Source organism: Colias philodice, chromosome 17 (assembly GCF_061535455.1).
Source record: "Colias philodice isolate Cphi_HAF_F1 chromosome 17, ilColPhil1 Martin Lab GWU primary, whole genome shotgun sequence".
Classification (NCBI taxonomy): domain Eukaryota; kingdom Metazoa; phylum Arthropoda; class Insecta; order Lepidoptera; family Pieridae; genus Colias; species Colias philodice.
The window spans coordinates 9,366,975-9,392,141 of record NC_143102.1 but is presented as its reverse complement, the minus strand read 5'-3'; the positions used below and the strand labels follow the sequence as shown (position 1 = coordinate 9,392,141).

The 25,167-nt window shown below is 32.9% G+C and overlaps 2 protein-coding genes and 1 pseudogene across 4 annotated transcripts in view; all 3 read left to right on the top strand.

Moving 5' to 3' along the window:
* Positions 1–25,167, top strand: part of garz (Sec7 domain-containing protein garz) — a 437,193-nt gene that overhangs the window by 255,156 nt on the left and 156,870 nt on the right. The gene's annotated exons all lie outside the window — the stretch shown is intronic.
* LOC149481274 (sialin) overlaps positions 1–25,167 on the top strand; it is a 70,000-nt gene that overhangs the window by 13,174 nt on the left and 31,659 nt on the right. For 2 of the 3 annotated variants that reach the window (XM_089705600.1, XM_089705599.1), the window contains exons 3-5: positions 11,178–11,338; positions 13,166–13,308; positions 16,991–17,193. In XM_089705600.1, coding sequence (XP_089561726.1) covers positions 11,178–11,338; positions 13,166–13,308; positions 16,991–17,193 — 507 coding nt within the window. The remainder of the gene's footprint in view (positions 1–11,177; positions 11,339–13,165; positions 13,309–16,990; positions 17,194–25,167) is intronic. The other variant, XM_089705601.1, reaches the window with a different exon arrangement.
* LOC149481275 (uncharacterized) lies at positions 18,985–19,835 on the top strand (annotated as a pseudogene).

Genomic DNA, 25,167 nt, shown 5'->3' with positions numbered 1-25,167 from the left:
TCAGAATAAGAAATTGTTGAAATAACACAATCGCGTATTCAAGGGTTCCTTGCTTCGGGCCATCTTCATTACCTGACTATAAACTGAAGGGTGCATACTGCATACCTATTCCATTATCATAAAGAACAAGATGTGCAGTGTGCACCCTTAACATTGCTAGAATGGTTCTGCACCCCTTAATTTTCAACCCCTGTGTTTCTTATTCTTGCTTAGGTCCATTGCATTTGTATCGAAATCGAAATTGGTTTATAAGTTTTATGAATCTTGCTTTCGCCCATTCTTTACTTGCAATTGGCGTAAATCATATTAAGTCAATTTAAAAAAATAGTTTTTTGATTTTATAGTAAAAAATAATAGGTAAATACTGTTTATCGGTTGCCTCGAAGAAATGGCTAATAGTTATTAGTCCCGCAATGGTATATTAAATTTCCGAGCACTAACTTGTTCTTTTACTTTGTATCAAATGAAAAGATGTATATTTTTCTTGTTCAGTTTTCCATTCAGTATAAGCTTGTAAAGTGTTTACTTACGTCAATATCTATAATTCTATACACCTATAGCATGGGCCTATAGTAGCTTTTGACCTGCTATAGTGTACAAGCTACTATAAAGTGAAACTTTCGCAAACCGGTTCATCTGGTGCCTAGGTGCAGCCGCGAAATCGTAATTAGAATTATATGTATAAATTGTATTTGTAATATTAATCATTCGTTTAAAAATAGATATAGGTATTAGGTACCTATACATAAATCAAAAATTCTCTGAAATGTTTAAAAATAGCTGTAACACAAATAAATTTTTCCTCATTAATAAAATATACATACTTGAACATTGTTTCGGGCAGTGTTATTCATTATAGTGAAAGGAATTTAAAATCGATTCTGTTTTGTTTATACTTTATGAGGTACAAAAATAACAATATTTAATTATTAATAGCCTATTAATTTGCAGTATAAATAAATTCAACTTCGATCTTTAGCTGTCAGCAGCTACCACCGTTACTATCGCAAAGTAGTGAGCATGTAGTAAGTAGTGGGTACATACTAGTTACTAATAGGTACGTTATGACAGGCTAATGCATCGCTAAGAGATTAACGGTCACTAATGGATTGCATTTACATGTGTAAGGTTAAATATTATAGACTTTGAATATGTGAGAAATTGTGAATATGTAGTATGTAAATCATATGGGATGTTTTAAGTGAGAACACCGCAAATAAATGGGCTAACTTAAAATTTTATAACGGTTAAATATATTGCTTCAGATAGAAGTTTCAGACAACGCTGCTTTTCCGACGCCCCCTGATAAGGAAAACTAATTTTAATTTTTATTAGAGTTTCTTGCCGGTTCTTCTCCATAGATACTGCTTTCCGAATCAGTGGTAATTGTTATGTTATGACGATTCAAAAGTGCTTCTAGATGAAGTCTAATTGAATAAATAAATGTTTGAGTGTGAATTAAATAAGAAGTATGATCGTTCGACCACTTCAAGCAAGACGTTGTGACCATGACTCACAGACAAACATACACTAGAAAACTTCTACCCGTCGTTATTTTTGAATTATTTCTTACAAACGATACTTGTAATTCCTTGTTTTGGCAATTTGAATAATAACAATGCATATAAATTTTATCAATGAGCTTAGCATATAAATGACTTGAACAATGGCCATACATATATCTAATACTTAGATACGTGTTAGTAATACAATAAGGAAAATTGAATTAAATTTGCAATAAATTGTATTTAAACCACACTTTGTCGGTTAGTATTTGGACAAATAATTTGTTCGGCTCTTCCCTTTTATAAAATAAGTACGAAGAGAAATATATATGTAGAAGGGTAGTAAAATGCATACCTACACATAATCAAATTTACTCATAATCTTTGTCGAGGGCAAGATATTTTAGGCATTTCCGCTAAATATTACGAACTAAGCTGTATAGTGTATATCTATGCAAAATTCGTCTAGGTCATTAAAATAATCGTGATCGTGTGTCGTGATGAACGTTAATATTTTCATAATAAGACATAGCATTAATGTGAGCATTTTCCTTATATACATATATGTATATCCATAAAGCGAAAGCTGGTAAACCCCATGTTGTTACTTAATACCCCATAATGTTAATTAATTTTGTAATTTGCTACGGAAATGGATTATATGTTGTAAATTGTAATTATGTGGATGGAAAACCATATGAAAACAAATGAAATGTATTTTCTAAAAAACCTATTTGGTATTTATAATATAAATTACATATATCTACTTATTATATTTATATAATTATACCTACTTAGGTATTTATAATATACATTTTTTGTTATGATAATTCCATCTCGATATATAATTTATCATACAACGGGAAACAAATGGGTTTTTTGTGCCTGGACGATAAAACAATTTACACTGAGCGAAATATTATATTCCGGTTAAAAATCAATGTGGTTTATGAAATGATGTTTCTGTATGTTGTGGTTTCGTGGTTGAATTTTGATTTGCGCTTCAGAAATATTGAGTAAGCCATTTATAATAGGATTGTATGTATATAATGTACTGTTTAATTGCTACATAACGTTTTTTATATTGTTGTTTATGAAACTGTGGTTGTTTACCACATGTTGTGGCTTTATGGTCAAGTGAACTGTGAACCCAATGAAGTGAGCGAATAGTCTAGTTTTACATGATACCTTTTTCAAAATATCAAAATATATATACAACGTTTTAATTTATGTTATTAATTATTGTTCTCTACTAATTATTTACAACATAACATAAAACATAGACAAACATTATGAATTTCTCATAGTTGTTTTATACAATGGTTTAAAAATTATAAAAATCATGTTCTGAAATCTGTTTTATATAATTTTACCTGTAATTCGTTAAAGACACTGTAACCAAGAGATACAGAGATTTATAAAAATACCCTCTATAACCTATAAAATATAAATATATTATATTATGTATATATGCATACGAAGTATAATATTATACTTTTAATACATACTGTTGCTCCTAGAAACCAAGAGTCGTGTATTCTGAAAGCTCACTAATTGAATAGTTCCTCTACATGTAAGGATAATTACCTCGAGGTTGATCCGATAAGGCCACTCGGTATGATCATATTTTCTCAGAACCAAAGGATTTGCTTCCGCCATGCCAGTGATTGTAAGATAATGCTCTTATATATGGACATTATGTACTCTATTGTATGTAGTAATTATTCTTATTCTATGAAATATGTGGAATATTTTGTATCGGTAAGAACTATAGAATATTAAATGGGGTGGCATTTTCTTTTAACTTGCTTGTAAGAAAATTTCCATAATACTCGGGTATCATCAGAAGGAAGATACCCGGCCCTTTGGAAGGCTTACGTGGGGACACAGGTCCAACACGCAAGGCCCCTTCGAAAACTTGTGTTGTGGGACGTAAATCATTATCATTGAAGTAAAACGGACTGCAAATAATCCCTACTTATATATATATATATAATATTATAAATGCGAAAGTAACTCTATCTGTCTGTCTGTTACTCAGTCACGCCTAAACAACTGAACCAATTTTCATGAAATTTGGTATGGAGATATTTTGATACCCGAGAACGGGAACTATGCGGGTTTTTCTTTGTCTTCGCGGGAGAAGCCGCGGGCGGAAACCTAGTTATTTATAAATTTAATTGCGTTTACTTGTGGTAAACATTGTTTCGAATTGTATGAAAACGTATTCAGAATACAAGAAGATAAAATTTGAGAATAAATTGTAACAATTGCCTACTTGTGCAAGTTGTAAGGTTGCCAAGAACTGCGTCCCCGAGAAAGTATATTTATTTCTACAACGTGATTCTATTAATTATTTGAACACATACATTGGATTACGGAACGCTATTTACTTATATATTTATTGTTTATTTATATTTCATTCGTTTATATGCGAGGTATTGATATCTGCGGTTGAGTAACAGAATATTTAATAGTAGTTGAGTACACAGTCACAGACATAGGTACATTAAGAATTTAAGATAGACCACGCAAGTACCGCGATCTGTATGAAAACCACAGTGGCATTTTATGTAAAATTGAAACGTAAACTTTCGCAAATATCTATGAATGGTAATTGTTTCGAAACAATTACCGTTTTAGAACGTTGCTTTGACCGGAAAAAATTTGCAATATACATATGTACTTTACTTTTTTTAGTCACGTTGCCCAGTACAATTTTTACTTTAAATTGATTAGCTCCATATTCCACTATGGAAAACGGATTCTTTCCACTCATATCAAACACTAATTACGTCTTGTTTGTCCGTGCTGACGTCACTGATCGTCGTCTGATGCCAGATGACGTGTTAGTGATAAGACGCTGTTGTAATGATAAATTATTGTTTGTCACTAGTTCCGTTGCAAGTGTGGTTTACTGCGCAAATATGTTCGTGCAATATTATGGGTGTATGACATGAGCTTTATAAAAGTTAGGACCATTTTGATTGGAGATTATTTTTACACGCTTTATATTAGCTTCACCTGTATGTTTGTAACCGAATTCTTTGGGCGCGATTTTGACTCACTTTAAACGGCCAGATTTAGTTCAAACTTTGTAGATTTATTTAGGACCGATGACAATACACTAATTTGATAAAATAAATAATAGTTAAAAAAAATAAAAAACACGCGTTTTATAGAAAACCGAACTAAAAGCGTGTTTTTAGTTTTTTAAAACTATTATTATTATTTCTTTAATTTCTTTGTTATAAAATTAGACTAGATTCGACCATAGCTATTAGGTTATTGTTATTTTATAAACAAGCAATGTTATGTCACTGGAATCTCTGGTCTCCGAAAAAAAGGATTATCATAAAATTAGGAAAAAAAAGACTAGAAAATAATTAATAGCCTCATAAATTCATAATTTGGAAACCAAAAGAATTCCTGTAGGCTCTTAACGAGACATTGGACAATGCTAAAATATCGGTTTCGCAAATCAGTTTCTCAGAACCTAAAAGAACTGTTTCTTAGAATCGTTAATGCGTGAAGCGATTCATTCAGGTCTATCGCTTGGGGAAAAAACACTGTTACCTGGGGCTGTGGTTCAATGTTTTTGGTGTAAACGAGTATTTCAAAATGAATGGACTAAGTAGCTATTTAGTTTCGTTTGGAATACAATATACCTCTTACATAGTCTCTTATATTGTGATAACGGAATTAGCAAATTTTGTATATCCTTTGAAATAATTATTTAAATATGGGAAAGGAGGCGACTGTGATTATTAAACTTTTGTTTTGGTGTGTCTTTTAAGCGGATTAACTACTGCTTATATGTTGTGAGCAACGAGCTCAATATATTGTGCTTATAAATAAATTATTAATATATTAACCATTTGCGTGGGAGTACAGTACATCATTTTCATTGTACCGAATCTACAGAGGAATTTAATTAAAGCGTAGAAGAGTTTTAAATTTACATGTTAAAAATTCGTAACATACGTTTTCATTTTTCAATAAGCTTCTCTTACAATATTTTTGATTACATTATTTTTAATAATTTTAGCAATAAAGACGTTTTCAGTCTCGTGAACATGCAATTTATAAATCACATTTATAATTGGTTGTACGTTATTAATTTCTCAACACACTTGCGTAAGAATACAATGGGAGCTTTATCATGTCTTCATTAAATACTATTCACACATTAATTCAGGACCAATTAAAAATAATTAACATTATTAATTTAGGGCCGATTTTTCAATGCTTGGATAAAACTTATCCGTCTAATAAAGTATAACACGATAATATTAAAATGTCACGTAAATTGTCAAATACGGGCAATTAGAATACGTTTTTAAAATGGTAGTTTTATACATTATTTGACGAATAAGTTTTATCCAAGCATTGAAAAATCGGCCCTTATTATCATTAAAAATTAACGATGAATCATGTAATTTATTGGTATGTTTACCGGCACATTACTTCCTTGTTAATTGATAACAGATAACTAGAGCAGGCTCCAAGGAGATGTTCGTTTGCAAAAATCGCGGACCTAAATCTGACTTCTGATATATATTGTATAGATCCCAGACATCCTATAGACAGATGTTGCCAACCAGTTTTGTGGTCCCCCTGCCCGCACCCCGGTAATTAAATATGGCATACAAAGAAAAAAATAAAAATTTCCAAAACATGCCGTGTGGGGTATCAAATGAAAGAGCTTATTGAGTAGATCACGAATATATAGCACACTATATACATTTCTTACACTTTCTCTAAGATTTTTTAGAAAATTTACGAAAATGGTCCATTTTTGAGTTAACTTTAAACCACTATAGATTGAAAACTCATGAATATATTTTTTAAATTATTATTTTAAATATTTAACAATAGTCCATTGTTTATGATTCAATAGTTCGTAATATAATATAAGTGAGCTATGTGGTGGATTTGATGAAAATAACTATATACTATACAGGGTGTCCCAAAAAGTAGTGATGAACGAAAGCTGGGAGGTAGAGGACCTAGAGGGCTATCCGAATCACCCCCATGTATGTTATGCGATTTTTCGTATTTTCGGAGTTATGACGTTTTTTTCAATTTTTCACCGATCGCCGAGTACTATGATATTTTCACTCATGGTGACGTCAATTATTGCGGAAGATGCTTGATTTTTTTTGTGTGCTAAGCTGAAAGATAGGCCAATTCAGTATGGTAACATTTACTATCGTTAGATCTTTGAATGGAATAAAAAAAAGAATGAAATGCCAAGAAAGATAAAATTACTTAGTATGTTCACCACTTCAAGGGCCCGTAAAAAAATAAAATCACATAAAAAATGTTTTCTGTTTGGCTTTTAAAAACTTGCTCTATCTATCAGGAAGCTACCTTGAAAATTTCATTTTATTATTCAGAAGGCTTCAATCGAAAAATTGAAATCTAAATTTGGTAAGTGCAAAAATTGAATTAACATGATGATTAATAAAAACAAATTAAAACCAATAACAAGGTGTTTTATTACCAGAAATTTTTAAAATGACCCCGCGGTTGCTCAGTGCAAGTGCGACATCACCGTAAAAAGTTGTCTTTTAAATGTCTGTATGCCCTTTTATCATTTTTAATGGTTTCTTCTGCTACTATGAATTTCCCGGCTATTTCGTCCAAATTGTGGCAGTCTCTCGTCTTTGTAGTATCCCCGCGGAAAAAATCAATAGGGTTTATGTCCGGGGACCGTGGAGGCCAGGCTAAAGGGCAAAGATACCCTGAAAGATGGATTGGTCGTTGCAGCCTGCGCATGCGCCTGTGACGCCTGCCTTAAAGCCCGGCCTCCACGGTCCCTCGACCTAAACCCCATTGATTTGTTTCAATGGGGATACTAAAAAGACCTCGGCTACTTAAGAGAATGCCACAATTTTTGATTTTTTTCTTTCTATGCCATATTTAATTACCGGGGTGCGGACAGGGGGACCACAAAACTGGTTGGCAACATCTGTCTATAGGATGTCTGGGATCTATACAATATATATCAGAAGTCAGATTTAGGTCCGCGATTTTTGCAAACAAAACTCCACTGAGAGTCCGGTCTAAACCTGACTTTTGACATAATATTATCTGAATTTTGTACTAAATTTTTTATAGGTGTAGGAAGTGATTTTAATTTTTATTTATGACCTATTTACGTAATAATATTTTGTCATTTTCGTCACTGTCTCGTCTTGTTTACATTATTTGTGTCACAAACATCCGCGTTGGATTATGGTAACATATGGGTAATATATTTTTTAATATAACTAAATGTTTATTTAAAATAAAAAAAATAATTGTATTTTTTTACGTTCGTATCGGCTTCTTCCTACTTGAAGCACTAAGTTTAGTCACTTACCTACTTAGTGTTTACATGCATATTATCTACTAATTTGTGCTATGAATCTTTTGAAGTCGTCACCTAATTAGTTCGGTTTGTATTAAAGAACAAATTATACCACACTACATAGTATAAAACAAAGTCGCTTTCTCTGTCCCTATGTCCCTTTGTATGCTTAAATCTTTAAAACTACGCAACGGATTTTGATGCGGTTTTTTTTAATAGATAGAGTGATTCAAGAAGGTTTTAGTATACATAATTTATTAGGTTTTAGACAAAACGAGCGAAGCCGCGGGCGGTAAGCTGGTAAATGACTATAGTGGTAATTTAGGATAGAACGCGAAAAAACAAATTCTTACATTTATTTTTGCACGAAACGTTTAAAAATTTCTAATCGTATATTATAAAATGTAAACCATTATGTGTGGGTCAGTACCTAACAATTTGATTCGCCAATCGTGGCTATCGTGTTTCCTTTTGATAAGCGGCTGATAAGCTTCAAGCGTGGCTTCTGGTTTCTGTAAATTTTAAATTGGTGACAACTGACAGTATTGAGAATATGGGAGAGTATATTATGTTGAAAATAATGTTGTACTGAAATTATACAGTTGTTATAGAGTTATAATTTATAGTTTATAAGTACATTAATTTGGGATAAAATAAAATAAAACTTTATATTAAAGTGTGGTTCTATTAATATACGGTTTATAAAATAAATAAATTGATTTAGTTCATTGAAATGTTACATTTTTTAGGCCTAACCTCGCATTTTTTAGAGGACGCAATTTTTGTTTTTTTGGTATGTAGGGGGGGTCAGTGTGAAGCTAAAACCAAGTATGTGGGGTCGCCACCCTTGTCCCACGGCCGCCATCTTGAAAATAGCGGTTGGAATGGCTTTTACGATATATCTCTTAAACTATTTATTTGATAAAAAAATATCGTTCACATTATTTGTTGCAAATTAAATTCTCTACAACTTTGGTCCAGTATTTTGTCGTAGAACTATAAATAAAAAAGTTATAAGCGAAAATGTTCAGAAATTAGAGATGTTTATATTTTTCAATAAAACTTTTTTTTTATAATTTTACGAAGAAATGAAATTAGACCATTTTTGTAGATTGTTTTTCGAGGAACAACTTTTATATACAACATTTTTTCATTACGTCAATAGCTAAGGTTTTACAGCGCTCAGAAGTGAGTACTATTTTTCAGTAGTAACTATACATAATATACTGGCTATTGCCTATTGGCTCTTTTCCCAGACTCCACAACAATGGAAGCACACTGCAGAACATTTCAGCCCAGCTTTTCGACGTAAAAAAAACGCGCTTCCAGACTCTATCTCCTGGGTGGTGGGGAAAAGATTCAATAATCAATTATTAATAATAATGCAAAATTAATTATTAAAAATATTATAATAACAAAAAAAAAACAATTACTGATGACAAATTATTATTTACACACATAACATAAGTATACTGTATAGATCAGAGTACTGAAAATTAGTATACTCACTTCGGAGCGCTGTAAAACCTTAGCTATTTACTTAATGTATATTGCAATTATGTTTTATTTTTTTTACATGCAAAAAACATGCAATTTCATATATATGCTTACTCTACGCCAAAAATGAAAAAAAAAAAAACATCTGCTGTAAATCAAAGTTATTTTCAGCTTCCATAAACGAGACTTGCCAAATTTTTTTGTGAATCTCAAGCGTCATACATGTTATTTAACCTTGGTAGGTAGGTATGTTTCGTACGATAAATATTTTTCAGTCTAGACCGTAAAATGGTAATTGATAGTTTTGGAACTTTATTGTTCAGTTTTATTTATTGGCGGACTGTACAGTATTGTAAAAGTTTGAAATTAAAGATTTTAACGAATTTTAAACGCGATTTATTAATTATATATTTAATTTCTAAATGTTTTATACTCACGTAAAATCAAACACAAGAAAATTCTGAGTAGGGGTCTTTCTTTACTAGAAAATATGGAAGAATCACGAAAAGGAAATAATTGCATTAAAAACCGGCCAAATAAGTCTAGTGTAGCTTAGAAAATGGTTTTGGAAAGTTTTATTAAAGTACAGTACCTAAATAAAAACTTTTTTGCCGTGTGAATTTATGAATTACAATACGAGCTAGTGAATCATAAAGTTATTCACATCTAAATTTATTCGTAAAACATTAATAAATGCTCTAAAATCTTATATCCGTCGGAAAGAATTAGGAAAGTGAAATTCGATCACAATAATCTGGATTTAACCAGATTTATCCGACTTTTATGGAGATTTTATTGTAAGCATATGTAAATGTAGCACATTTGAATTGATGAATAAAATAATAAAACCGGCTTGACATTTTAAATTAAATCTATATATAAAATACGGTAAAATTTGCGTCAGTTTATCAACAATTTCGTCCTTGTGTCGATTTGGTGCAGATGTTGTAACTTGTAAGACAATATATGCATGACTTTATATTAAAAATATCCATATATAAATATAAAAGTATCCATAAATAGGTATAAAATATTTATAGCTTGGTTTTAAGTGGGTCACCACAACCTCGTATTATAATAAAATATTAGAATATTATTATGAAGGAATAAAACTTTTATTATCTACTAACGTATTATAATTTAAAAAAATATCGTCGAGGACAAGCCATAAAATTATTACAAATCGGAATCTAATTAAAAATCAAATTATTCTTATTAAATACAAAGAAACAAAGTACTATTAAGCTAAAAAAAGCAATATAATAAACACATGTTATCAGATTAAAAAAATATTTCAATTGCCACACCTTCGTGTAGTTTGCGTTACAATAAGTACCCTCAACAGATTAAACCTTTGTAAAGCGTTGCGACCCTTATTTATGCAAATTATAATGGTTCTTGTGTCAAGGAATTTGCATAGATAAAATCTCACGAATTAAGATTATATAGGGGATGATTCTGTAAACTTCTTTCAAGACTATTCCACTTATATAAATTTATAAATTTGAATTTTTTTGAATGCCATTAAACCAAAAATATCACATTTATTCCATTTATTCTTGGACCGGCGCGGTCGCGGTGGTCAAAATTTGATATTTCTATTCGACGAAACATAATTCTACAAGTCTGTAATTATACGAAAGCAATGATGTACGTCTTATAGTCTTGTAAGTTACCTATGTTGTGTGCTCAATGTGATCATATCATGCTGCAGCATAGGAACAATTTTTTAATTCAGACTATCCTAAGAATTACGGAGATTCTCTTGTTCATTGATGAGAAGACTATTCATTTTAATTTAATATAAATCTTTGTTCCAGGTTGTCTAACATGCGTGCAAGTACTAAACCTAATGGTGCTCCTCGGGTTCATGCTGAACTACGCACTCCGCGTCAACCTGACCATAGCGATCGTCGAGATGATCTTCGACGATAAAGATGTCCAAGTTGCGAACCTTACAGACTCTTTGAATGTTACTGAGGTTGGTTTATAATATTTCTTAGCTTCACTTGTATGTATGTAAGCATAAGCATTTAAACTCTATTTTGACTCACTTTAACAATTTTGACCGACTTAACGGTTGTAGATATACTTCTCAAGGATCAAGGATCGGTAACATTACATTAATTTCATGAGTTTTATTTATTAAAGCGTGTTTTTAGTTTTTTTTAACTAAATTTATTTTATCAAAAGTTCTGTATAGATGATGTTGTATCGTGGTATATTATTTATGTCTTGGTTACTCATATCCTGTTAATTGTTATATGTTAATTGTATTGTTATATGTTGATTACTTTCTTAAATTAAAATTAAAAATAAAGTAAAATTTTTTACATACTTACAAAAAATGCTCCTTCCTTATTATGTAGTTGAAAATGCAAAACAATTTTGATAAGATGTTTTTCCACATAAATTCCATAACAAAATACTTCATTTGTATGCCCTACAAAATAATTTATTTATCGATTAACCTAATAAATAAAAAAAAAAAGCTTATAAAGTTCTTTAGAAGTCGATGTAAAATACCTAAATATGTCCATTAAAACCACAAACGATTACATAACTAATCAAATCAATTATCCTATACTTAGCTCTTATACATTAGGAGATAATTATTGCCCTTATACTCTTTATACTATATAAGGTAGTTTAGTTTCAAACAAAAGAGGTTCCGAGAAGCGCTCTGTATTCTGTTGAGTCACTCAATTATTTGCAGTTCATTTACCCGGACACCTTTCGTGTTAGCCATGACTTACTGTAGGGGTGGTAATTATTAACACTTAATTCATTACCAATAATTATTTTGGGTATGATTCTGGTAGACTTCGTACATTCAGAGACAGTCGGGGGGTTATAATATTTCAAAGGTATGTTTCTGATAGATTACAAAAACTGTTAATTCTTCCGAAAATAAAGCGGTATTTTAACATTTATAGCATTTTCATAAAATCGAACATTAGATAAAATTAATATTTAATGGTATTTCCTAACATTCACATATAATATGACTCACTGACTGAAATGATTATACCGATTTTTCAGTAAATTGTTAACAGAATGACAAACAGAAGTGATAACGAATATCTAGGACACTTGGCTAATGCTGAATCATTGAACTTGTTAAATACAATTCAATATTTTTGCGGAAAATAATTCAATAAATATTTATGTAATAAAATCTGAAACATTAAGAGTTGTTCAACTTAACACCTGAGGAACTTTCTTCCACGGTTGACTGAAGTTTCAAATCACTTCCTCGACCAATCTCCAATAAAATACAGACTTGAAAACAACATTTATATTTGCGTAGGCCAGTTTTACACCTACAGACATGTCTGGTTTCAAGCCATAGTAAAAATAGCAACGTAGGATAAGTATGATACATAGAATAAACGTACAAATAGTGTCCAGTAGTGATACAATTTCATGTGGGTGTTGTATCCAGACATGAAGATTAATCGATAAACTGTTTTGCTATTTGCTGCCATATTATAATCTCAATCTCAATTTTATGCGGGAGTGTAGTTATTCCAGTAGGTAAAATAATCCATTTCTGGAAGAGGGAATCTATACTATTATTATAATTTAAGAGGAAGGATATTTGTATGTAAAGAATGAACTCAAAAACTCCATCGTCGCCTTTTATTGGTAGAAACATAGGCTATTCGTTTTTATCTCGGGCAAGCGGCTAATCATCTAAGTAAAAGCGATAAAGGTAAAGAAATAATCAACTCTGCCGATTTCTTCACTTCTATACCATCTACATTAAGTCCTAGACTAGTAATATAAAAAGATGCTTATTTCAAAGAACTTTCAGCACCCGGAGCACATTCAACAGACCCGCTACCACTGGGACACGAAACAGAAGAATCACCTGCTGGGTTCGTTCTTCTGGGGTTATGTGCTGACGGAGGTGCCGGGTGGGCGACTGGCGGAGGTGATAGGTGCAAGGTGAATATGAACCTTATGTTTATGATGTAAGGGTGGATTTTGCGTGAATGAATGTATATGCGGAGTACCTAGCGACATGTTGCTGGTAAAACTTTGCTCCAGAGTTTTTCTATATGTATTAACATACGTTCAACAACAAAAGTTCTCGCTCAAGAAGTTACTTGTGACGATTTTTAAATCAAAATTTGCAGCCACATTCTCACTCGCTATAGACATGTTGATCAACTGTTGCTCAACAAATGTTTACCATGTATACGAGGCTTTATTGTAATACAAGACATTTGTTTATTGACTATCTGTAAGCCATATGTCATATCTTATTCAGAAGACGGTTTAATTGAGATGCCTAACGAACCATGACATGAGTTCATAATATTAAAATGCTTGTTTTTTAGTTCAATGGTTCATTTAAGGAATTTCGCAACTGGAACCATTAATGATTTATTCGTTCTTTATTTATAAACTAGCGGTCCGCCCCGGCTTCGCCCGTGGTACATTTTTACATTTTCTCTACATAAGAACCATCCTCGTACTTCAAGGAATATAATAAAAAAAGAATTATCGAAATCGGTTCAGCCGTTCTCGAGTTATGTGCTTACTAACACATTTTGAGATTCATTTTTATATATAAGAGAAGATTTACCAAACCTCTAAAGTACTGCTACGCAAGTAGATAATGCATTTTGAGGATCTGGACAAAAGAAAATCAATAATAAATAACGGGTTCGCTCCCAAGGCAGCCAGGTGAAGAATGACAGCTGATTGCATGCCACAGATATAAAATATCGTTTTTGAGTACGACGACCGCGAATCGATTAAAATTTATGCACACCTTTGCAGTTAGCACCAGGCAAATCCGGTCATTATATTTTTTGAATTAACATATGTATTGTAGTTTGTGTAGACGGTGTTTTATAATTTGTGTAATAAATATTTATTGATACTTGATAGTTGTCGATATTGCAGTATTTCCAACAATTCCAAGTAAACAGTTTTTAACAACCGTTTACATTTCTAAAGACTAGCTTTCCCACCGCAGCTTCGTTCTCTAAAACTTATCAAATAATTTACCTTTCTATTTAACCACTCTATCTTAAAAAAAATCACATTAAAATCTGTTTTAAAGATCGAAATTCTAAACATACATAGAGAAGGAAAGCCGCGGGTAGCGACTGTTTCGTAGGGACACTGTGTTAGGGATATAGAAAATAATAAAAATAAGAAAATGGAAATGCGAATTTTGGTTTCTGGTTCGCAATCTTTATGATTAATCGTAGACTAACACGACTTTGAGTTTAATATAACTATCTGACGTAAGTGGATAGTGGATGGAAGATAAATTAGAAGATTGCGTCATAGTTTATTTGCATAGGCACTCATTAGGATAATACAATTGGTGAAATTAAAAATTGTTTATCTCCTAAGATAAAACTATCGCAATTCTGGATTTTATGGGGAAAGTTCGTGCCGTGCGCATCCATTTCAGATACAGATATCTAAGTTATACATAAAGTTGAACAATGCTATAATATATGAAAAAACTAGCTGTGCCCCGCGGTTTTACCCGCATTGCTCCGTTCTTGTTGGTCTTAGCGTGATGATATACCTATAGCCTTTTTCTATAAATGGGCTATCTAACAAAGAAGAATTTTAAATCTATCGTTTTTAATTAATAAATAAAATAAAATCAAACGATAGTATCTACGAAATGTCCCATAAAACTCAAAAAATTGGTAAGCCCACTGACCTAACTAGCAGTGGAATCGTACCGTCCGTGTATCACAGAATAGGTCCGTGTATAGCCTAACGCTTTCCTCGATAAATGGGCTATCTAACAGCGAAAGATTTTTTCAAAACAGAGCAGTAATTCCTGAGATTAGCGCGTTCAATGAAACAAACAAATTCTTCAGCTTTATAATATTAAGTATAGATCTTGGTACAAACATTTTTTCAGTCCCACTCAATGTAAAATAAAGGACCATAGCAAAGACCAGTTGGTAGACATACTACGCCGAACTTTCTTGAACAATTAATAGAAGGGTCGCAAGTCAACGAGCCATAATGTATAGTTTTGGTCCTTGTCATCGATTTAAATTGCGCTAATTTATTACTGCCAATTAAGGAGTCTATTAATGGCAAATGATGGAATCCAATCAGTAGCATTAGTTTATGTTAAATTGTTGTTTCGATTAATTGCTGCCTTAAAAATGCTGCGTGCTTCGTTCCTTTTTCATTATTTTTTATTAAAACAATACGTTTACAAATGACTTGACATGTGATTACAATACAAAACCTGTAATTCCCAAGGCAACTTATCAGGCATGCATTTAGTTATTCAGTGCGCAGGCGGCAGTCGTGTCAATGGGTATGATAGTGACTCCGGTTTATGACTAATCGGCTGAGTAATCTGGGGCGCCATCAAGTTTAGACTTCGCAAGTTTAAACTGCGTTTACAACTGAATTTTAAACTTGTTTAATGGCAAGATCGGATACCTTTAAATACTATAAATAGCGTAGACGATCTCGCATTTTATTATTCGCTGTTGCATAAATGTGGAACTATTTTAAGGTATTTCGTCAGGCCATATCTACTATAGTAGTTCCTCTAGTTGAGGAACGTATTGTTTAAATATTCGACTAATTGTAAATGTAAAGATAAATGGTCCAATTGATAAATTAAAATCGGTTCTGCAAATTCATTTAATCAAACTGCTGCGGTGCAAAATGATGCCTCGATACAATCATAATGGTCGTCATCGCTCGTCATTGTTTCGTCTCCAGTAACAATTCTTAATTGCTCTGAATATAGCAGGTGCAGTTAAATTAGCACGCACGTCATTTATTTTGTTTGAAGACAAATATACTAATACTAATATAGTAACCTAGAAATGACTCATAATTCATAAACTCTTTATCACTTTTCAAATTGCATAATCGATTATTCTAATGCAGTTTCAAAAAGATTGATATGCAAAAATGGATGCTCAGCGTAAGTGGCATCGCGAAAAATGATTCATGGAACGTTCTCGAAGGCGATGCGGGCTTGAACGCTTGGCGCTATCGTTATAGTGTGCGTCCATGGATGAAATATGCGTGTTTGTTTTTGCACACAATGTGGGTGGTGCTCATGATATCGTTTAACTATAGCGTGAACGTGAACTGCTTTCTTTGATACGATTTTAGATTTTCTCATGCTTCTCTGTTATGAAATAGTAGCGCGATGTTTGTAAATTGCCGTTTCGTGTTTTGTTTTGGTACCATTTGTGAAGTATTATTTTTGTGAAGTATTATGTTAATGATCTACATTCTACAGGCAATTGGGCTATACCAGAAAATCTTTACAGGACAAATTTGTATGTAATCGTCTTTATACTCAACTAGTGGTCCGCCCCGGCTTCGCCCGTGGTACATATTTCGCAATAAAAGGTAGCCTATGTCCTTTTTTGGGTATCAAAATATCTCCATACCAAATTTCATTCAAATTGGTTCAGTAGTTTAGGCGTGATTGAGTAACAGACAGACAGACAGAGTTACTTTCGCATTTATAATATAAGTAAGGATTTGCATTTTGCACCCACTTAAAACGGACAGATTTAATTCAAACTTTGCACAGTTATATCAAGGATGGGTGACTATACAACAATTTCTTGACCTAGTATTTTAATGACTCTTTCTCCTCCAGGCGCGTGTTCGGCTACAGCACACTGCTAGCTAGCATCCTCACCCTGCTTTCACCATGGGCAGCTGCTCTTGGCTTCGGCTGGATAGTTGCACTGCGAGTGCTTCTAGGGTTCCTGCTAGGAGCCACTTGGCCAGCTATCCTACCCATGGCTTCTAAGTGGGTGCCACCGATGGACAGATCCAAATTCATGTCTAATATGATGGGTAAGTTTTAATTTTATGCTCGTCTTTTGTTGATGGTCTAAGAGATCGGGAGATAGAGCTTCGCGAATCTGATAACCAGATGAGTTATATTTTTTTATCAAATAATATGGTTTACGTACAAATATGACTATATTTAATTTAATTACCATCCACGGTCTCCTCTAGATCTTAGTAGGTAAAAGTAATTTCGTTTATAAATTGCCATGGGTTTTGACATAGGTAAATGATTTGAATTTAATGTTCCGATTAAGGTTAAAATGAAAAAATATTTTGCATTGGTACCTTTAGATTTGGATATAAATGATTGATTGTATTAAATATTCCGATGATATGGAAATATTCTGTGACGTGATAAGTGTTAAATGGCAGGGATGTAGGTACTAATTTAATTTATGTAGGACATTGCTCTCAACTGCTGACTGCAAGTTCTCGAACCTTCTTGATTTGACCTTTTATACGGCAAATCTAATTAGGTATTTACTGCATGCGTACCTATTATCAAAAAAATTGTTTGCGTATCCTTATCAGAATTATGGGCATGCTATTTTTAATTCCGCAAAACCGCTCGAACATCTTTACATAACCTTGTCCTTGCTATATGCGAAACCCGGAAAAAAGCGCGAACGCGAGTAAAATAACAAACTGATAAGATTTCATTGTTTTATTTTGGCGGTTTCGCGTCGCTCATTCGGGACAATATTAAAGAAAATTGTAAGAACACGAGTGTTGACATAATGATAACACTAATTGTTTTATTTTCGTTATTTCGCGTCATCATGGTTATTCGGGGCAATGTTAGATATCATATAGTTCGTCAAGATGGCCGCGGAGGCGCGCGCAGGCGTGTTGCTGACGTCAGAGCGATCGCGCGTTCTGATTGGTGGTTGTGTTTGACCGCGCGCGCTAACCTTGCGCAACGGTTGCTATGCGCGTAGGCTGGGAATATGAAATGCAATGTTATTTTCACGCCGCGTCACGTGGCCTGATTGTTGCAGCGATAACACATACAGTTAACAGGGGTTTTCAGTTTTCTAAACAATTTAACTGTACGTGTAAAAGAAAAATAAGAAAGCATTTCGAAATGTATTATGATTGAGTAAGGGACACGCGTCATTAATTCTCAATAGTTTTCAACATTTAGCGACGTGCTTTATTTAAAACATTTGTAAATGTTGCCTTTTGTTTACAAAACCACATCTTAGTAGTAACTAGATAGTACAACTTCCTTGGTTATAATTTATTCATTTCAATTCCAAAATTTATTCATGTTTTCGGACCAAAATATTCATGCATATCTGTTTATAGATAAAATTGGGTCCGTGGGTTACGCCCCCGGTGTGTTTTGCCCCCGTGGTGGAAGCCCCCGATTTTAAATTAAGTTATTATAGTTGATTTCGCCGAAATAAAAATATTTTTTACTAGATACAGACGATGAAAAAAGTGTTTCGGAACCAAATACGTAGACAAACTTACTAAATAAGTATTAGTAACTAACACAATATTGGATACTATAAACATGCTACAAGGATATTCACTTTATTACTATATTACAATTATTTACTTTAGATGCATTACTTTGTACTTTGTCTAAACGAGGCGCCCGTGCCCGGCCAAACTGGTTTTACACAATAGCCAGATCGAATTCTAAAAGAAAGAGATAGGTAGTCAAAGAAAGGGAAAGATAGGGTTGAAAACAATAGAGTCCAGGGTGACGGACAGTGAAAATAGCAAACATAGCGATGGGCACTATTTCTATCCCTTTCCCACATAGTTGCAATATGTTACTGTTAACTCAAAATGGCAAGTCCAGGTCCTTCACGGGGTTTAGCACAAACCAATTACAAAATAATTTCAAATAAACTAGGTGGAAGAACGTTACTACATGTCGGATTTGCTTATAATCTTCATAGGAAAAATAATAAATCGAGTGTGTGGACATGCGTAAATAAAAGACATGGCAAGTGTAGTGGTTCTATAAAATTAAGTGAGGAAAGTGACAATGTACAAATCCAAAAGTGTCATAATGCTGAGTGTCAACCTAACTTAATGAAAAATGAAGTTAGAGTTGTTATGGAAAAATTAAAAAAGGAAGTGAAAACGAGTTTCTCGAGCTCTATACAACAAAAATTTGAAACAAAATTTGCCGAGTTAAAAAACACAGACACAGCCTTCGATGAATACATACCCAAATTCAATAATATCAAGCAACAGTTATACAACTCTCGAAAGAAAGCCTTAAATGTAGAAAAGACACAGTTTCGTAATCCAGCTGAAGTCATTATACCTGAGATTTTTCAAAAATATCTATTAGTTGATTACTGTGAGCACAGGCTTTAAAACACATCAAAAATATACAACACTACTTCGGGGATGGTACATTTGATTGTTGTCCAGGTCCATTTTACCAAATATTTACCATTCATGGAGATATGGGAAGTGATGCACAAGCAACCAATATTGTGCCTATATTTTATGTGCTACTAGTTAATAAAGAAAAAAGTACATATGAAGTCATGTTTAAAAAAATTAAAGAAGCTGTGCCGGACTTCAGCCCCATGAAATTCACTGTAGATTTTGAATTAGCTACAATGCTGGCAATAAAAGAGGTATTGCCAGCGGTCACAATACACAGACATTGTTAATAAAGATTTATAATAATAAACTATGATTTTGATTTTAATAATGAACCATGACTTAGACATTTTTTATAATAGGTTACACTTTGCTATCTGACTGTACTTTTGATAAAAATATTTAACTAATAAATATTATAGTACTAAAACGAAATCGGGGGCTTCCACCACGGGGGCAAAACACACTGGGGGCGTAACCTACGGACCCATAAAATTGTGTAACGGTTTCTAATCGAGTTTTGATGCTAAAAATAGCGCGAATAATCTAAAATACCTACGTCGTCTAAATTTGCTTGTAATTATTGCCAGACGCATTTATCTTTGTGTCGCCTGCAGATAAAAGTGGGTCAACGTATTACTAAAATCGTTCGAGTCATCGTTTATGAATACTAAACTGGATACATAATTTACCATACAAATAAAGATTCTTTAATGCAAGTATGCGAGTAAATAATTTTACCCTACTTCGCATGCTATGCGGAGTCAATAACCTACGCCAAGTTGGCAAGAAAACGAGACAAAATAAAAGTAAACGTCGGCTGCACTTACGCATACTTTGTTGGCAGTTGTTCTATAGTATAGTAGTATAGTCTATGGCCCATACATGGCCAACGGTGACCATAAATCCACCTACTCCCACTGAACGAGGTTAACACCACTTGCGCAAAGTTTTCGGACAAAATGGCAGAGTTTGCTCAATCAAAAACACATTTGTTGTAAATCTATGTCGCAATGTGAAGAATTTTAATGTCTTTTTTGTATAAATTTTATGTTCTTCCATAAATAGCACGCTTGATATTTCTGCGAGATCGCATATTATTGTACTTACATTATTTTTGGTAGCCATGTATCCAACTCAGATATAGATCGCTTCTGATGGACGCACAAAGAGAATTGAATTACTTGCAGTGGTTTTATTTTCTTTTTTTCAGTATTGTCTGTCTGCACTTTAGGTATTTATTTTTTATTTATTATAAGTAGTGCGTCATTATAAAGTATAATAGAATTTTCAATATAATCATAGGTTATTCTAATTAATATATTGACGGGTACTAATATCATTAATATCATTATTCTGCCGTCCTTTAACTAGAAAGCCGTTAAGCCCACGAAGTGAGTTTCGAGTAAATGGCAAAAAACACGGAAATCGTTATTTCTTAAAAATTATGATACTTAGAATAATTATTGTGAGATACATCGATCGAAATTTAATTATATTATATATAAATAATAGTTTTTACCCAGAAACTGTTATAATTTATTTTTAAATTCAATTTTTCTAGTTTAGTTCAGCATATAATCTGAAAATTTTAGCTATTTACTGGACAAGACGGCCGTTAACATACCAAAGCGACTTTTTAGCTAAGTAATTTAGTATTTTTATTTTCATTTTGGGATTTTTTTTTTATTTAGTAATAAAATGCTTACCTAAAACGTCGTTAAGCTACTATAACTACTTTTAAGCTATGACTTTCGCTTTAATTTAAATTTCAAAAACTTTATAATCAACGTTTAAGGGCTTTTAGATGCTTTTGTACTATGATTCTATATAGTTGTACTAAATTTTAATCTTACTAATGTTAAAAATTTGCTGCTGTCTTAGGCTTTGCTCTCGGGAATTACATCCTCTAGGTCAACCAATGGAAAGGAAAAGGATCAAAAGCTTTTAGGTTTATGTATTAAGGATTTAAACACTATCTAAATTAATGGTTCTTGCGTCTGTTTGTGAGTAACAAGTATTGTAACTCTTTTACTAAATGACTCTTTTAAGTTGTTGATAAAATTAACCTTTATTTCTCGTCATGTTCACGTTTATTTCATTACAGAGGCTCATTAAGGGGTTAAGATTATAGATAAATCTTCTCGCTTTTCTTTTTGGAATCGTATTTTCATTTACAATTGCAATTATAACGTTATTTTATAAATACTCTTCTGCGAAGCCATCATACGAGTCACGGATATGTGAGTACATATTATAGAACCACAAACAATGTAAACATAAATCGTTTCCTGAAAAAAAAAATTAAGACTTGTGCACGAGGTTTTTGAAAAAAACAACCTGGTTTCAATAGGGCTTCAAGCTCTTACATGTGGGATGCTCTTAATAAATAATGTAGAACCGCTTATCAAATGATTAGAAGACTCTTTCATCCACATTTAGAAAATATATAATATACCAGAATATGTGAAAAATAGCAGGAGGTAGAAAACTTTTTATTTGCTACCATGTAAAAAAATACAAATCTTAATAATCTAATATAAAGAAAAGAAAAAATAGCAATAGTGGCAAAATGGTCTCTCCGTCAGCGGGTCAAAGGTAGTGTACTCATAACAATTTTTGTATCACCATCTCTAGTACATTGCTTGACAGTCGATTACTAATTCCACCCAAGGGGTAAATTACTTACATAATTAATAAATAGTTTTAAAAATTAAATAGTATAGACTGCCTATGTCCTCTTTCTCGGTTACAGAGACAAATCAGAGTCTAAACAGAGAAGTACGATTGAAAGTTCGCAATGTCGTAACCATTATCTACCAAATTTTCGTAACTTTGACTTGTTATATTTTCCGTAATTTAGCTGCTAGATTGTTTAAAACTTAGTAAACTTGATCAGAAATAATACGTCTTGTAAAAGAAAATCAAAAGCAATCGGTACTCTGCTTGGGGGCGACATTATTTCATCATCACTCTCATCCCCAAAACTGATGCATCACCAGAATCGGATAACTGCCTTTTAGCTAAAAAATGAGGGTTAGCTGCTTTGTAGCTAAGCAAAAAAGTGTTATTAGAATTTGTCCTAAATAAAATTACTTAACTAAAAAAGCGTTAAGGGCGAGTAACTGCAAATAAGGTAAGGATTTCCATTGGAATAGTTATATGAAAGCTTATCATAAAGCAGTTATAGTCCTTTTGCGTCTCTATAGTCAAGTATAATCTGATAACGTACTTTTAGTCAAGTAAAAAGCTAAAAAATAATTATTAAATCTGGCGGTTAAGGTACTTTAAAGGAAATTTAGCGAAGTAGTGTTGGTTAGACGCTTTCAAGTTATGAAATCGCTGAAAATTGTGTTATTTAACGGCTTACAATATTTTTATATCTCTTTAACTATTAATGCTAGAGAAATGATTCTTAGACAGAAAGATAGAGAATTTTGAACTCTGTCACCCTACATTTAAAACTGAAAATTGACCATTTGTTGGTTAACGGCTTTTTAGTTAAAGGACGGCAGTATTAGTTTAACGACTTTCTATTCTAGATGTTTTTAGAATGTTTTCCTAATAGTCCATAACAATCAATGCGGTAATAAAACAAAATAAGCTCATGCTATTAGATAAGTTATTACAATAATACTTTCACTAGTAACTAAAATAAATCAACTGTCAATTGATACGGAGTAGGTACATCATAATTTTTTAACTCTCCAGCGGTTAGTATATTATGTCACGATATAGTCAAACTTGCAGTTACAGTGAAAAAAGGTAATGGGCATATTTTGTGAAATTTTGTGCAATGTAAGAGAATAAAACGTATAAAAGCAAACATTTTTTCCAAAGATTTAATAAAAATTTTCTTATAGTTTCGCAAATATCGCTTTAAAGAAGGCCATAGAACATTCAACGTACTTATAATCAAAACCCATATAACTATAGGTGAATAACTTTGTAAAAAGTTATCAAATAACTAACTCAAGAAGAGTTTACTTCGCGCCCAAACGTCATAGAGTCGTAAAATCTAATCAAAAGAGGTCACGGGTAAGAACCATCAGTTCAAAGAGAATCAATTAACATGTAGTGACATGTATTTGTTTGTAATTGCGCATTAATCAATGATTTATAGACGATAACACTTATCTTGATGATACAAACAGTCTCTCATCGAAATGAGAAGTGCATTTACATCGCGGGCTAAATGTCTAATGTTAGTGTGACCATGATTCAAGTAGATTGAGAGATATTAATTTTTTAAATAAAACGTGAGGAAGTTTTGCTTTCACAAGTTTCATGTCTGTTTAAACTGCTCACCATTGTCCAGTTCATTTTCACATCTTTTCACATTTTTTTTGGAAAATGACCCAGATTCTGGGTTTATACGAAAGATTTTCAAAGTTTCTGTTTTAAAAATAAGCTTGCCAACAAATAGACCTTGAATGCAGTCAACGGTGTTAGTAAATAAAAAATATTCTCCGATGATAAAAATCGACTACATATCGACGTCCCCCGCGAATAATCCGGTAATGACCTATTACGGGGTTCTTCATGTTATGCGTTTTTCGGCATCTAGAAGTTAAAATACACCATGTAAATTTTTTTCAGAATTTTTCTATCTTTATTTACGAAGATATAAAAAACTACGCGTTTATTCCATAAAAAATCATTAAAATGTATTTGAAACGAATAATATGGTTTTAGATCTTTACGAAAAATTATATCAATATGATTTGACAGTAAACGTTATTACGATATTATTCAGGTAAAAAGTTTTCTACATTATTTAATTAAGTGCTAGTACAGGCTTATTCGGGGTTTTATTAAGAAATCGATTTCCCGCTACTTTCATTATGGAGTGCAAGTATGCAAGGTATTTTTTTAAACACTCTTTCTATTACTGAGCAAATGATTTACACAGCCTTAGAAAAAATTAAAAGAGATGAAAGTTTGATAGATAAACGAGGCAGGCATCAGAATAGACCACATCGAAACCTTCATCTTCATCTTCATTAGATGCTGGTCGTCCGACTCAGGTTCTACCTGCTGGCCAAAATAAGCCCCCATCAGTATGGCTTCATGCCACAGAGGAGCACCGACGACGCCCTCTATAGACTAGTGAGCCACATCAGAAATAAGAGGGAGGAGAAGAAGATTTCTGTTGTGGTATCTCTAGACATAGAGGGAGCCTTCGACAGCGCCTGGTGGCCAGCCATAAAGGTGCGGTTGGCCGAAGTTGGGTGTCCGGGGAACGTTAGGCGGGTGATCAGCAGATACCTGAGTGGAAGAGGTGTGAAAGTTAGGTATGCGGATGTGGAAGTGAGTAGAGAGACCAACAAGGGGTGTGTGCAGGGTTCCATAGGTGGGCCGCTCCTGTGGGACCTCTTGCTGGATCCTCTGCTGTGGATGTTAGAGGAGATGGATGTGTTTTGTCAGGCTTTTGCCGACGACATTGTGCTAATGTTTGATGGAGATACTGCTTTAGAAGTAGAGACGAAGGCAAACTGCACATAGAGGAAAATTGACGAATGGGGTGTCAGAAATAAACTAAAATTCGCGCCACACAAGACATGTGCCCTGCTCTCAACACGAAAACTAAAATTTGACAGGCCACGACTTGTAATGGGGAGT